Source organism: Ostrinia furnacalis, unplaced genomic scaffold (genome assembly GCF_004193835.3).
Source record: "Ostrinia furnacalis isolate ACB-3 unplaced genomic scaffold, ASM419383v2 OfSCF4245, whole genome shotgun sequence".
NCBI lineage: Eukaryota > Metazoa > Arthropoda > Insecta > Lepidoptera > Crambidae > Ostrinia > Ostrinia furnacalis.
The window spans coordinates 933,931-948,627 of NW_021134484.1; the positions used below are offsets into that span (position 1 = coordinate 933,931).

At 36.7% G+C, this 14,697-nt stretch overlaps 3 protein-coding genes across 3 annotated transcripts in view; 2 read left to right on the forward strand and 1 right to left on the reverse strand.

Annotated features, from left to right (window-relative positions):
• Positions 1 to 10,069, forward strand: part of mlt (tubulin folding cofactor E like protein mlt) — a 29,940-nt gene extending 19,871 nt beyond the window's left edge. The window contains exons 5-8 of the mRNA XM_028313495.1: positions 5,787 to 5,971; positions 7,658 to 7,789; positions 8,485 to 8,584; positions 8,692 to 10,069. Coding sequence (XP_028169296.1) covers positions 5,787 to 5,971; positions 7,658 to 7,789; positions 8,485 to 8,584; positions 8,692 to 8,820 — 546 coding nt within the window. The 3' untranslated portion in view covers positions 8,821 to 10,069. The remainder of the gene's footprint in view (positions 1 to 5,786; positions 5,972 to 7,657; positions 7,790 to 8,484; positions 8,585 to 8,691) is intronic.
• A 2,401-nt stretch (positions 10,070 to 12,470) lies between these two features.
• Positions 12,471 to 13,271, reverse strand: Rev1 (Rev1 DNA directed polymerase). The gene is made up of 2 exons (XM_028313519.1): positions 12,876 to 13,271; positions 12,471 to 12,562 (listed from the first exon to the last, which is right to left on the reverse strand). The coding sequence occupies exons 1-2, from the start codon at positions 13,269 to 13,271 to the stop codon at positions 12,524 to 12,526; spliced, it is 435 nt and encodes a 144-aa protein (XP_028169320.1). The 3' UTR covers positions 12,471 to 12,523.
• A 603-nt stretch (positions 13,272 to 13,874) lies between these two features.
• Positions 13,875 to 14,485, forward strand: LOC114359225 (uncharacterized). The gene has a single exon (XM_028313522.1). It carries the CDS (start codon positions 13,934 to 13,936, stop codon positions 14,474 to 14,476), a length of 543 nt encoding a protein of 180 aa, XP_028169323.1. The 5' UTR covers positions 13,875 to 13,933; the 3' UTR covers positions 14,477 to 14,485.
• Positions 14,486 to 14,697: the final 212 nt, after the last annotated feature.

The window sequence follows — 14,697 nt, forward strand, 5'->3', positions numbered from 1 at the left end:
AATTACCCTATTTATCTTACGTGAAATCCCTTAGTTTTTTTTCTGCGGTTAAGTATTTCCTTCGTAATAAGAGTTTTCCGTTCTTTTTCGCTCGAACATATTTCGCGCACCTATAACTCCTTCGGGCGCATAAAAAATGCAGGTTTATCGACGCAATACTGGCGTCTCGGGGACGTGGAATGACCCAGTAACTGCTCGATGCTCGTGGCTGCTAACTTAGTCTCTTTTACACAACCAGCAATCGCCTGAAACAGCTAAATGGCTCGAATAAATGCGATACGCTGCTTTTAGTTTATTTTGAGAACCATTTTCTATCATAGTTTTACTTTTATCACGCCTTAAAAACGTTTACGTTTGAGCTATCATCTTGTCCTTCAAAACTAGATAAAGATCTTTTGTTTTCACAAGTTCTTGGAAGTAAATTATAACACAGTGTAAAGACACATACCTAAATTACGTCATTCGAAACGATATTTATATCTCATTTGCAACGCAACTAATCGCTACTCAAACAAAGGATATGACACTACACAAATGTTCTAACAATTTTCGTTAAATTGGCTTCACTAATCCTTGGTAGATAGTACTGTAGTCGTGACTGTATTAATAGTGTCATTGTCATGAACTTGATGACCCATTAATTACTGTTTGTCAGTCAATGTCATTTAAGTAGTTTGCTTCACGAGTACACGGAATTATTGCTTTCCGAGCCATTTTATAGCCAATTTTATTGCTTTTATCTCCACTTCACGACAATCTTTAGTTTCATTAGGTATCTGATGCATTACAACTGCGTCACCAAGTCCCGTATCTTAACTAATATCATGGCTCACATCGGCTTATAAAAGGACTGCAGACAGCTCCCATAAAGCCCTTTGTTCTAACGCAGACCCGGTGTCGTGCCAGTTACAGCTAGAAAACATGTTTACGTGACGTGAGGACGTTATTCTGGTGGAATAAAGCCCTAAACCGCTTGAATATTTTGATCCAACTCGTGACCTATGAATGCGATTACCATACGTTTATGTGTACTGTCCGACTTTGGGTCAACTGCACTCTCTCCATGTCGTGCGATATTTATCTAACGTTGGGTCTTGTCATACATTATTTACATCTTGAATTGTATGTAGCGCATATTTATCAGAATCACAATAGTGTCCTTGTTGTAGTACCCATAGTCAAATGTGAGATCATTTTTTATAGATTTTGTGACAAATTGCAATTCATTCTTGTCACCATTTTCAAGAAGAGGGCGTTTATATCTGTTTTTGTACTTAGCTAAGTAATACAAGGAGATATTGGTGTGGTCAAGAACCTAACTGGTATTTACAATAAAACTAGTCTAGAAAACTCATGATGTAATGAATTCATAATCATAACACAGCCGTTCGCTTTGTAGGTACCTAATAGTTTATTAAAACTATGACTAACGTTATGAAGCGTACAAAATTACAGTGGCGACTAATATTATTAAATTAATGTGTTGGTTAAAATACTTCCAGTCCTGACAAGTTGCGTGCTAGACGTATACGTAGTTATAATAATATGGCTCACACTGGACACATAATGCGGTTTATTTCGAGAAAATGTATTAATATAGCTGCATAGGACGACACATTAAAGGTTAACACCTAGGCTGGGTTGCACCATCTTACTTTAACTTTGACAAACGTCAAAAATCTGTCAAACTGCATACAAAACAAAACACACCAGTTATCGTCATAATTACGGTCAAAGTTAGGTGGTGCAACTCAACCTTAGTTGTTATAAGTGCGAATTTACCACAAAAATGACTAGTCTGGTCATAATGGAAGCTTATTGCGTAGTTAGTAGTTACGTTTTGCGTTTTAATTTTTAGATCAAAACAGCTCTATTCTCTACCGCTGTAGTGACAATAGAGGCAGCGTCAAAGGATAGTCTCTGAATGATGTGAAACAGACCGTTTTTCACAAATAATGTTCTTTTGTAAAATTGTAAACAAAAAAGAGTGAAATGAAAACCAAAACAAAGACGACTCAAATGTTTATGATCACAATAATGAGTCATATTACTTTGTAACAAAACAGTAAAATTATTATTTTATTAAGTTAACGAAAACAAATACGCAAACTTAAATGCAATCATTATCGTAAATCTGTTGTATGCTACAAGTATTTATGACATAAGTAGTTATGTACTACAGTAACTCTAATTACCTACCTGATACTGCATAATTTGTGAGTGACATACGGGAAATTACACAAATTACATGAAATACATTCGCGCGTATGTCAAACATAAGTCTAAACCTGACAAGTGGTACCGAAAAAAGTGCGTATCTTATTCACACACGGCATGTGTCGTAAACATCGTTAATAATAATCCAACATTCGGAATCGATATCGCATACCTAATGATTCAGAACGGAGCGGTCACCGGGTGGGACGGATTCAAATTTGAAGTAACGGCCGGCTGTCTGGCGGACTCGGAAAGGGCAGGTTAAATTAAAAGGGCTATGCTTAACTCGCCTGATAAGGTTCTCGATTCGAAGAGAAAGATCGGTGAGTCTCCTAATGACTCAAAGGGCTACACTTAACCACTATGCAGGCGAACAATCGACTGTTCATTGGATAGGAATTGCTTGTCTTGAGATATTTTATCAAACCAACATCAATCTTCTAACTGTAGCAAACATTAGATTATCCGGATAATAAGTACCTACTAAACTAAAAAGATAGTAGCTATTCACGACAGTCCAAAATGAAGTTTGCAAATTGCATTATAAATGAATGAACTAATTTGGAATTAAACTAAAACAAAGTAATAGATAATCAACAAACCTAATGCATAAAATTAAATAATTATAGCAAAATATGCGGTAAATGATCTCCGAAGGATCAGCCGCATGCAAAGGTTCCGCCTTCCGTTTTTAGGCAAAACGGGTGCGCTGGCGCAAGGTTGAGCGCTGGGAGAACAAAGGAAAGCGATGGAAGGAATGGAACTATCGGACGAACCAAGGATGACGTTGGGTTCTTTTTATTGTAGAGCTCTCGCATCCACTTGGAATGCTATTCGAAAGCACAATGCAGATTTCGAAATATTTGCGCATGCGCGGATTTCGATCCGTCTTTCAGTTAAAAAGATGATTAGCATTATTAATATTATTATCCGAGTTTTAAATTGACAAAACGTATAATAGATTATTGTGTAATACTGGTAGATTTGATGTTATAGTGCGTGTTCGATATTACGAAAAGCATTACAAAACTGGTATTAAATTAATTCGTTTTTGAATAACTTATAATCTATGATTGCGAATTCTGTCGTCAAGTCCCTACAAGGAAACTTGGACCTTGAAGAACCTTGGACGAACAAAAAGGTGACTCAAAACATCAGCAGTTTTTGCCGTAGATCCTCTCAGTATCGTGACTCTAATATTAAACTTCATTAGGTTAGAACAACCAGTTCAAATCACAAGGAAAATGTTACTATGAGATTAACAGTAATAGTTTTGTTATACTGACCTAGGAACAGGAAAACAGGTGCTCATTATCTCCTTTGAAGTCCGCTAACGAAGTCTTCTCATGCATTACAATAAATTAGCATTTGTTTATAAACAATTTATGTTTGTAGGTAACTGACGTATTCTAATAAAGGTGAGGGGTTGAATTATTAATGTCCTTGTTACAGAGACCACGAACACAGATACTGTTGACTTTTGTTTTCTTTATAAAAAATCGTTTATTTACGTAAGAAACAGCTTGTTGTTGGGCTGCACTTACCACTACTTAAGTAGGTGTGTGATAAGATCAATAATCAAGAGCTGGATACGTATCCTGTCCTAATGATGTAATAAGTACCTACTTTGACTAGTGAAAGTACCCTTACTCTGTTTGTATACCTACCTTAAAGTGGTTTGTTGTGGCTGGTCACTAGCCTGGCTGGCGTAGCCCTTTGGACTTTTTAACCCGATCCAGATCACCAATATGCTGTTAAACGCCCTTATTTTCCTGTGTACCCTTGGCTGTTCCCTTGATGGTACAGTGGAAAATAAATTTTAACCGCTGTACCCTTGGCCGTAAAACCCAACCAACTTAAATTGTACACGTGACCAAGAGGACTAGCTTTTCTTGAATTTGGCCAAAAAACAAAAACAAATGAACATCGATAAAAACAAATGAAGTAACATGGATGTAGATAAAAGTAAAACCTAAAATTATAATTAATTAAGTACATAGAATAAAGACAATATTACGCCATTTTCCTGTACCACTTCTGAAATGTCACAATTGTAGTACTGTCGACCGTCATGTAATAAAACAATACCGCCATTCCTCTCAATAAAACAAGGTAATATCATCGTCAATGCAATTAGCTTCCATGATAAAATTTACAAAAATATTGTAAAATCAGTTATGAAATAACATTCACAGGGACAATTACGCAGAAGAATAATATCAAGATATTATCATATTTCTTTTTCAGAATAATAAAATTAGCCAAGTGCGTGTCGTGCCACGTGCAATGTAGGGTTCCGTAGTTGCCCGTCGTTAACACAATATATTTCAGAAAAACCAAGCAATTACTTCATCTAAAGTCACTTTTAATATTTTCTTCTAAGGAATTTTCACTAGTTAAGAAATTTTATGAGTTAAATGACTATTACTCTAAAAAGAAACGGTAACATTAAAGAGGTTCGGTTCAATATCAATCCTAAAATAGGTACAGGATTACACTTAAAATGGAAAACTATAGTCTCAATCTCATTAAACATAGGTAAATATTAAATCTCATTAAACATGGGCAACTAAAAAGTATCATCTAACTCCTAACTTACAAAGTTTGACCTTTCATCATCAGCTCACCTAAAAAACCTGAAGGTATACAACTGTATGTACATACGTACCTAAGATATTTAAAGAATTATTCTCCAACTCCTAACCGTTAAGGAGTTTTACCTTCCATCATCACCTCATCAACATTAGATGATGACTACCAGATGCATATACTTGAATATCTTTAGAATAAATATGAAAAACGATATAGGGTAAACCGTATAGCTATTGCCCACTTAAAGATTTCAAACACATTGAGATGAAAAATTAAAGAAAGTATTTTAATTATCGACCATTTATGACTTTTTTCTTATAACTCANCTACGTGCCTATAAAATTTAAGGGTTGCCGGGTGGTCGATTTCCCTAGGATCCCATCATCAGATCCTGACTTGGTGACAATGGGACCAACCTAGAAGTGTACCCTATCGAACAAAAAAAAGGAATTTTCAAAATCGGTCCACAATTGACGGCGTAATCGGTGAACATAAAAAACATTACATACAGCCGAACATAGTATAACCTCCTCCTTTTTTGAAGTCAGTTAAAAATGGCGTAATTGTCTTTACTCTATGTACTAAATTAATTATAATGTACTTAATTAATTATAATTTTAGGTTTTACTTTTATCTACATCCATGTTACTTCATTTGTTTTTATCGATGTTCATTTGTTTTTGTTTTTTGGCCAAATTCAAGAAAAGCTAGTCCTCTTGGTCACGTGTACAATTTAAGTTGGTTGGGTTTTACGGCCAAGGGTACAGCGGTTAAAGTTTATTTTCCACTGTACCATCAAGGGAACAGCCAAGGGTACACAGGAAAATAAGGGGTTAAACGTGCTTTATTTTTTCGGTACATTCTTCTAGGTCACATGCTGAGCCCAACCTACCTATAACCCCAATTGAATTCCAACCCTACATTAAACTTATTTAAGAACAAAACAGAATAACATGCCCTGACCTGTCATATTCCAGGGTTGGCCGCTATGGGAGCGCGGCGAAGCGACGGAGCACGAGCGAAGGTTGCTCCTGGTGGCGCGGCTACCGCACGTCCGCACGCTTAACGGGGGCGGCGCGGTGCCGGTGGAGGAACGCGACGCGGCCGAGCGGGCCTTCATCAGATACTACATGGAGAAGCCTGAGGCTGACCGCCCGGATAGGTGAGGCTATTGCAAACCGATTAGGGAGCGTCCATTAATTATGTGAGACAATTTTGGCAATTTTTCAACCCCCCCCGCCCTTCTTGGTGAGATTTGGTGAGATTTTTCCAAACCCCCTCCCCCTCCCCACAATCTGACGTGAGATTTCTTAAAATACATGTTTGCAATGTAGGTAAATGGTTCGATTATGATTAAATATTAAAAAAAAACTCTTTCTTCTAATTTCTTTATTGTTTAAGTAGACGGTTTAGAATTAAAAAATTGATTATCATTATCATCTTAAAAATATTTATTTTTTTATTTAAAATAACCCAGTTTTTTCGCAATTTGACCCTTAAATTACAAATAACGTGATATTTGTCATGACCCCCCCTCTCCCCTACGTGAGATTTAGTGAGGTTTTTCTTGACCCCCTCTCCCCCCTAAACGTCTCACGTAATTAATGGACGCCCCCTTATGTCCAGAAGTCCCCTCTAGCACTGAGCTCTGGGGAGTAGGGAGGAAAAATTCCGTTGTCAGTGTTATGCGACAAAAACTTAGCTACTTGCATATTCCCAAATATTCCTTTCCGATTCGTGCCTTTTTTCGGATGGCAGTTCTGTGTTAAAAGTTAACAATATTCCTAGATAAGGTTGGCATAGATTTACCTAGGGCAGACGCAGGGTACGCCCGTGGGTGTCTGAGTTAAATCTAGCAAAGGTTGGCATGGTTGATGACTATTAAATAACATTGTGAACTGCAAACTGTATTCACTTCAATGCAAATATTGACATTTGACAACCTGTCTGTTTATCACTGGAAGTATTTCAAGCATAAGAATTCCAATTCCGATTTGAAAAGAGTACTTAATACGATTCCTTAATAAGATGGAAGATTGTTTGTTTACGAATTGGAATTCGAAAATACGTCTCCAGTTCGTAATTTCAATGACAAGCCAAGAACTGCATATGGCAGAATATCTGATGCATTCCACTGAAGGTCCGTGTAATGATCGTGGGCGACAATTCTCACTCCGAGGCGACCTAAATGACTAAAGCTGTATGCTAATGATGAATCCTAAGTGGCTAACTGTTTGTTATAGCTGCTTTCCGTGGGCGGCTACCTTTTAATTCTGTCCTCGTGTCACAATATTTATAACGAGAAAACAATATTTTGGATTGTATGGTAACGAGTTTCAATGAAAAGTCCTTACACAACCTGTAGAAGTAATGAAAAGGTAGTTCACACGAAGACTTAGAGATAGCTAGGAGGATAGCTATTAACACCTGGGATTATATATGACATTGTACTTAAAACTTTTTTGTCGCCGTGGGCGTGGCAGTATTATCCGTGATAGTAGGTACCTACAAGTAAATCTGTTTTTTTTTACACCTTTTTCTAGAGAAAAAGAGACTTAACGCCCGTATTCATAAACATTACTATGAGGTCTCACAGTGCGCGTGGACGCACAGGGTGTCACATGAACCAATCACAGAGATCTATTCAACGCTGTGCGTTCGATTTGCTGCTTCACTTAAACAAGCATCGTTTGTGAATACGGGTGATACTGTCACGGTGACAAAAGTCACCGTGCCGTTAGGCGTGCAAGAAAAATCTTGCTCCGCTCCCATCTCTGATGATCTCTGCATTATATTTAGTAGTACCTAAAACGGCAGTATTTCAAGGTTGATGTTACAAACACTCCAGGTACTGGGAGCTGGTGTCGGTGCACGGCAAGCTGGACCCGCTGGTGTCGGTGGACCTGCGGCCCGAGAAGCGTGTGCAGATCACCTTTACCTGCGGCACCACGAGCGAGGTGCGCACCGTCGACGTATACAGGTATAGTTCCAAAATACTGGACTGTCCTATCGATGACATTGACAGTGGAGCGCCACCGTCAATACCGGATCGCTGGTTCCGATTTTTGCCATGTTGGAAACCATATAGTTGAACGATGGTAGCGCCCCCCTGTCATTGAGTTTGGTGGGACAGTTCAGCGTGGGTCATCTATAAGGCCCGCCGGTTTCCATTACAAAGTGGAGACGAGTGTCAGTGTTTATTTGTAAAGTTCGTAAACTTGCTAATAGATGGCGCTGTGCTGACTTAGCTCACGCAGTGTCCTCTATATGGGCAAATTGTAATATAAATTATGATATTGAATGATTATCTTGGGAACCAAATACCGTTTTTGCTACGATGGCTTTAATTTGAGCAAGGAAACTTAGCATTCTTTACGCTCAACTTCGGAAATCGCACATCTCTCGTCTCCACCTTGGTGGAAATCAGACATTAGTGTTTCGGTTTGCCATGTGAATAAAAATAACTAAGACGTGGACGTGGATGGTGGAGTATGCTGTATGGCCAGTCGGCCACTTAGCCACTCAATCCATGAACAGAATGAATCATTACACAGTTGTCATAGAATCTATGCCATAAAGATGCCTTTGACAAAGTGTCATTATTATTGATTGATCAGTTGTGTGTGCGTTTATATTGCTGAATGAAACTCAACGTAATTTTCATTTCATTTTCAGAACCGTTTCAGACTTGAAATCCAAACTAGAGCAGCTAGCCGGTTTCCCCGCATCCAAAATGAGATTATTCTATGTCGATCAAGAACTCCGGGATGGAGAGGTGAGTATTGTATCGCAAAAAGTTGTAACTTTCGCAGTCCACACAAAATGGTAATAAACCTCTATGTTCATTATAAAGAGATTTAACAATTATCCTTCTTTTCCTAGCTATTCCCTGGTCCTGAGGAGATGAAGTTCCCAACGAAGCAGCTATACTCTTACAACATTCGGTCCGGAGACGAGATCATAATCGAGTCGAAGCTCGCGCACTCCATATCAGTGAACTCGACTGGGTGAGACGTGATGCCGGCCTCTATTGGTTAAGCGAAGCTTACCGGCCCTACTAAAATTGTCCTTTTCGTGCTGTGAGGGCTTATAAACACAGCATATCTTTTAAATCTTTACAAAATCTTCATATTGTTCACAAGAACTGATGCGAGTGATCCTGGACAAATCTTATGCATGTTTTTTTTGTTTTGTTACGGCATAGGTAAGCTACGTTTATCCATAGAACGAGGCCTTAGTCGGTGCCACGCCGTTATGTTGGTTGCATTTCATGTAATTTTGACTGATGTTCTGATGTTTTTTTATATTGTGATTGTGACCGGAATTTTAATGATTTGCTTTTCTATTCAATGTGTGCGTCGGAAAATTAATATTAAGAATTTAATAACGTTCTTCACGACGAAATGCAACTAACCTTACAGAAATAGTGTATTTTTGACTTTTAAAAATCAGCCTAAAGCCATTTGAAAGAATATGCTAGCGAGTTTAGAGTTTTCCAGTACTCCAGTGTATGTCATTTTATGTAGGTACTAACAAAATGTTGAATGGGACTATTTTAGTTATTTTTATTCATCATCTTAATTTTTTGTTTCATGTAAACTGTCATTTAACCATTTTATCGTAATCACAAGTATTAGCGCTCTCACTATGTGAATCTAACGGTTGTCACAAGTATAGTAGATTTAAGTTTTTGCCACGAGCTATAAGCTTGTCTATAAAAGATTATTTTTTTATTTCTTCTATTGTTCCAAGAAATCAATAAAATTCTGATTGGAATCTTATGACTTAAATTAAGCATTTCTGTCTTAAATTATCGAAAATGACTATGGTTTATAAATCAATCGGATTTTTCTATTTTTTTTTATTTTTGCAATAAGCAACTGTGATAATAAATTATAAATGATGGCTAAATCTAAAATTTATTACCGTCTTTGTAAAAATGCATCACATAATATTTTGTGTATGCTACATCCAGGTACATACATACGTAGATATTCGGCTAGGTGTTGTAAATTGCTTGATAACACAACATAAAGTGATACTAACTGCCATTTTGCGAAAGTATACCACGTGTCTTTAAGATCAAGGTTTTAAATTGAATATGATAATTTGGTAGTTATAATATAGGTAAAAATTGTCAATAAAACTAATGAAGGCTGTTTCAAATTGTTTTACAGTGCTAAATGTAACTGCTGAAATCTATAGCTGCCAAATATGGTATCAAAATCATGAAGTCTGTATCAAAATTCATTACAGTACATTACTACGACAGCAGTTACAAGCAAATCATTGCATGACACTATATTATAACGCACAGTGTTTTATTTTGGCTTAGAAGCGGACATCCCTGTTTTATTAATTCAATCGTTAGATATTACTATTATGTATACAATTGATGAAGGAACTAGTAGTTGTATTTGTTTAGTTTCGAAGAAATATTGGATTTTGGGATTTTATAAAAAAAACAGTTTTAGAAGCATATTTTCTAAAAAAATTACATTAAGTCAGAATTTTGTAAATACATTTACCTATCACTATAACGTCTACCTTTATGCAAAAATAAATGGTTATTGCTGCAGTAATTTAGGAATTATTTAATAATTTATGATTTTCAGAAAACATTTTTTTCTCCGTTGTCCTAGAAAAATGGCAGCTATATTTACTTTATATNGCTTGAATTAATAAAACAGGGATGTCCGCTTCTAAGGCAAAATAAAAGACTGTGTAACGTAAATTGTTTTTTGTTTTAGTCTTAGAAAATAAATCAAAACAAGAAATAAATGATATGTATGAAAACTTGTGTATTAATTTATAAAAAGCTTCTTTCCATACACACCTATCATTGTGTTCTGCACTTGTTCCAAGATCTCGTTGAACACCTCTAGCCATTGGTCACAGTTCATTTCCTTTGTTCTTCTTTTGAGAAAGTTTACGAGAATGTTTAGTTTGTCTATGTTTCGGGATACGACCATAGTGCACATGTATTCAGAGATCATGGTAACATCACAGGGCAAAGGCGTCTGTCCGCTGTCCAGCCAGGCGCGTAATAACTCGCGAACCTTATCCCAAGGTAGACCAAGCAATCCCTTAGGTTCCTCCTCCTTTACTATAACTTTACTGCAGCTATTTTCTTGGCCTATAACTTTGTCATCATCTCTTTTTGTCATAGGATCTTTCAAAGCCACATCTCTAGTTTTATGTTCTTTAATCATAGGGTTTTTATATGGTGTGTCTCTTAAAACACTTTGCCCTTGAAGAAATTTATTCATTAAGTTTCTAGAAGTGCTTTTATTAGGTTTAGAATTTTTTGGAGGCCTACCTCTTCGTTTTGTAGATGGTGATTTGAGTAGTGCTATTACAGGTGATTTCTGTTTAGGAGGTGAAGACATTTTTATCTTTTGTGGAGATACAGAGAGATCTGGTTTTACAGAAACTTTATGTTCCAGTAAGATGTTTTCTCCTGGCATATTACCAATGTTATCAGCTTTTGTCTCCAATTTGATTGGCTTTGTTGATGATAAGAATTTACTAATAGCGCCTTTTGTTGGTTTGACATTACTACTTTCAAGTTTTGTGATTTGTATTCCAATGCCTCTCATTTCCCTTGGATCTATATTTTGTTTCTTGCAAAGTGCTATTACTTCCTTTGTTATAACTTCAACATCATTTGTAGCATTATTTAGGGCAGTAGATTTATTCACAACATTACAGAATCCATGACCCATAAATTTTGCAGTTTCTACAGGAGCATTCTCAGCTCTAACCATTAGTTTCAATGTTATACATTTACCTAAGACCTTGAATTGTGTCATTCTGGAATGCACTTCAGTTGATAATTGCTTCAGAAATTCAATACACTGGTCATTATTTTCAAAACGGATTCCATAATTGACTTCAGCTGATACAGATTTTCTGACTGTATGAAATGATAATGGGTTTAAATCTCGCCCACGACATTGATCAAAGAGTTGGGCACCAGTTTTGTTGCCCAGATGATGCTGCAAGGTTGCCAAAGACAGACTTTGTAGTGATCCACAGGTGCTGTGCCCAAGATGTTCTAATTTATGAGCAGTCTGTCTGCCTACTCCAGGAAGGTCTTTCAATTTGATTTCAATCATAAAGTCTTCAACTAAGTCTGCAGTTAAAAAGAACTGACCATCTGGTTTGGCTTTTTTAGTAGCCAATCTGGCCTGTAAGCGATTTCCTCCAAATCCTGTAGAACATGGGCATCCAGTTTTTTCTTTTATTTCAGATCTTAAAACAGTTGCAAAGTCTTGCACACTTATGTTCATATCTTTTAGTAGTTCAGTGCAATCAACATACATTTCATCACATGAAACTGCTTCTATATCTAGTGTGTATTGAGCAACTGTATTGTAAAGTGTATAAGCTACTTCTTTGTACCCATCAAAATCATAAGGTATTGTTTGTATATTAGGACATAACTTTAATGCAGCCCCCATAAACATCCCATTGCTGATTCCTTTTTCCCTAGCTTCATATGAGCAAGATGCTATTTCACTCATAGATCCATATTTGTCATCTTCATCTGTAATGTTATCAACTCTGCTTTCAAATTCAATTTCTTCTTCAGGGACTCCGTTTACTTTACTCAACTTGCTTGCTTGTTTTTTTCGATACAAGTTAAATTCAGTGTTTCTGTCGACTCCTGCTCTCTTGGGTCTGGCCTGGCCTCCCTTGGAATGTGTGACAGCTACAGGTTTGCCACGTAACTCTGGTCTATTACGAAGTCCTACGGACACAAAGAAACAATCCATGTCTATATGCATAATAGTTTTACCCTTTTCGAAATTTAATGGAGATGAATCAGCAGGATTGTCTAACAAGCATACTCTATCTCTTAGAGCAGTCCGAGCTGGGAATTTAAAATTGCTGTTCTCCCGCAGGTCATTAACGTGTTGTTTGAAACAAGCTCCCAATTGAGAGATATGGTGTAGTCTAGAATTGTTATAAAATTCAGATATAAAATTAGGATCTGCTGCTGTTTTAGTTGAAGTGTCATTTTTCTTAAAATCACAGACTGGATTACTTGGATCATTACTTACATTGGAGGTAACATTTGTAGGAATATGTTTGGTTTCATTACACATTACATCTAAATTGTTCACAGCAGCCACTGGTTTAACAGGTTCTTCCTCATCTTTAAATATTAAATTACTATTAGGGACAGTGCTCTCCTCTAAAAGAACATTTTCAACTTTGGAAACTTCATGTTTTACATTTTTATGAAAGTTCAATTGTGGTTGTGTCCTTGAATTTCTGTAAAGCAAGTAGTTTTTGTAGTCCTGAAGTTGATTTGCTGCTATACTATCTGTAATCCATTCTGGTTTTATTACTCTGGATAGCGACATGTTCTTCACTTTAGTGTCGGGCAAGTTTGAAGCTATTATGAAGTCTTCAGCTCTCTGGTATGTGTGATACACGCCTCCGTGTAAAGCCATCAGCTCTTTTAGTTCTTCAGCTGAAGGTATCGTAAATCCATTAACATAAATGCTGACTCTGTTAGGANCACAAGTTCTGATAGACTCCACCAAATATATTTGTTAATTTATCATTTTTGCAAGCTTGTACACTAAACTGTTCCTCCAATTTCGAAATTTTTGCCTGCATATATCCACCCCAAGCTTCAAAACCATTATCAGGAAAGTTTTCATCTCTTCGCCTCATCTCAATTTTATTGTTCTAGTTTAAATTCTGAATTGTTTGCTAACTGCAGAAATTCAAAGAATTATTATTTTTGTCAACAACAATGACAACAATCACCCCGCGGCAAATTAAATGCCAAAGTCAAAATCAAAACAGACAGAAAAAAAAAACTTAGAAACCACAGATTAATTAGTAGGGTCTGGAACGCTGACGTTATTCGATAACAGTCATCGTAGTCGTGCATATAACCGTTCCATTATGGCCATTCACTGTAGAACCATGAAAAGGTTGGGCAAGTAAAATAAAAAAAAAGTAAAATTGTTTATGGTTTTTTTGTCAGGCAGCTCAAATGTCAAATGAATTGAATTTGTAGACATACTCTCTAATCTGTGTGAATTTGAAAACAAATCTTCGTTAGTGCGATTTTTACAATATAATCATAAAATTAAACATTTCAATGTCGAATATCGAGGAAGAACTAATCATAGCACCATGGGTTGGACCCGGCAGTTGCCGAAAATTGTTAACCATCATCATTTTATCATCAAACGTAGAAATCATTGAAAGAATAGAAGAAGCGCTTTCTGAGATTCATTCGAAAGGAAATTTCAGGTGGAAACTTTTAATTTTGCGCTCATTCCATCTCGAAGAAGTTGTCAGACAGTCTGATTTGACAGGAAAAATTGCTATAGATTTTGTTGTAATAGCAATGGACACAAGTAGTTTGTTCTGTTTAGAATGGACCAAAAAAGTTCTAAGCCAGGTTCATCCAGATCTCCTAGCTCGCCGTGTTGTATTAGTGAATGCAAGTGGATTACCAATTAACAGTATGGCGACAAATGCCGGTGATCTCCTCAGCTTTCAAGCAGACTCCAAGATTGACCTGATGACTGCCAATGTGTACAAACCAGAAGAAGCCAGATTCTTGGCTAGAAAACTACTAAAATATGTTGAAGTCTCAATAGGAATCAAAACTGGAATACCTAATTTAAATATATGATTTATGGTACTGTGTGTTTCCTTCCCTAATACCTAATATCCTACCCATCCTAGCTAAATAAATCGAGATGACCTATTTTACTGCTGCCCATTATTCAATTTCATTTAAAAAATAAAGGTTATTAATCCGACCCTGGGTGCCCCTGTAGTTTGGGTTCTCCGTAGGTTGTTACACTCCTGTTGCTCAACAATCAACACAAGTAAAATTTCTTCTGTTGTGTA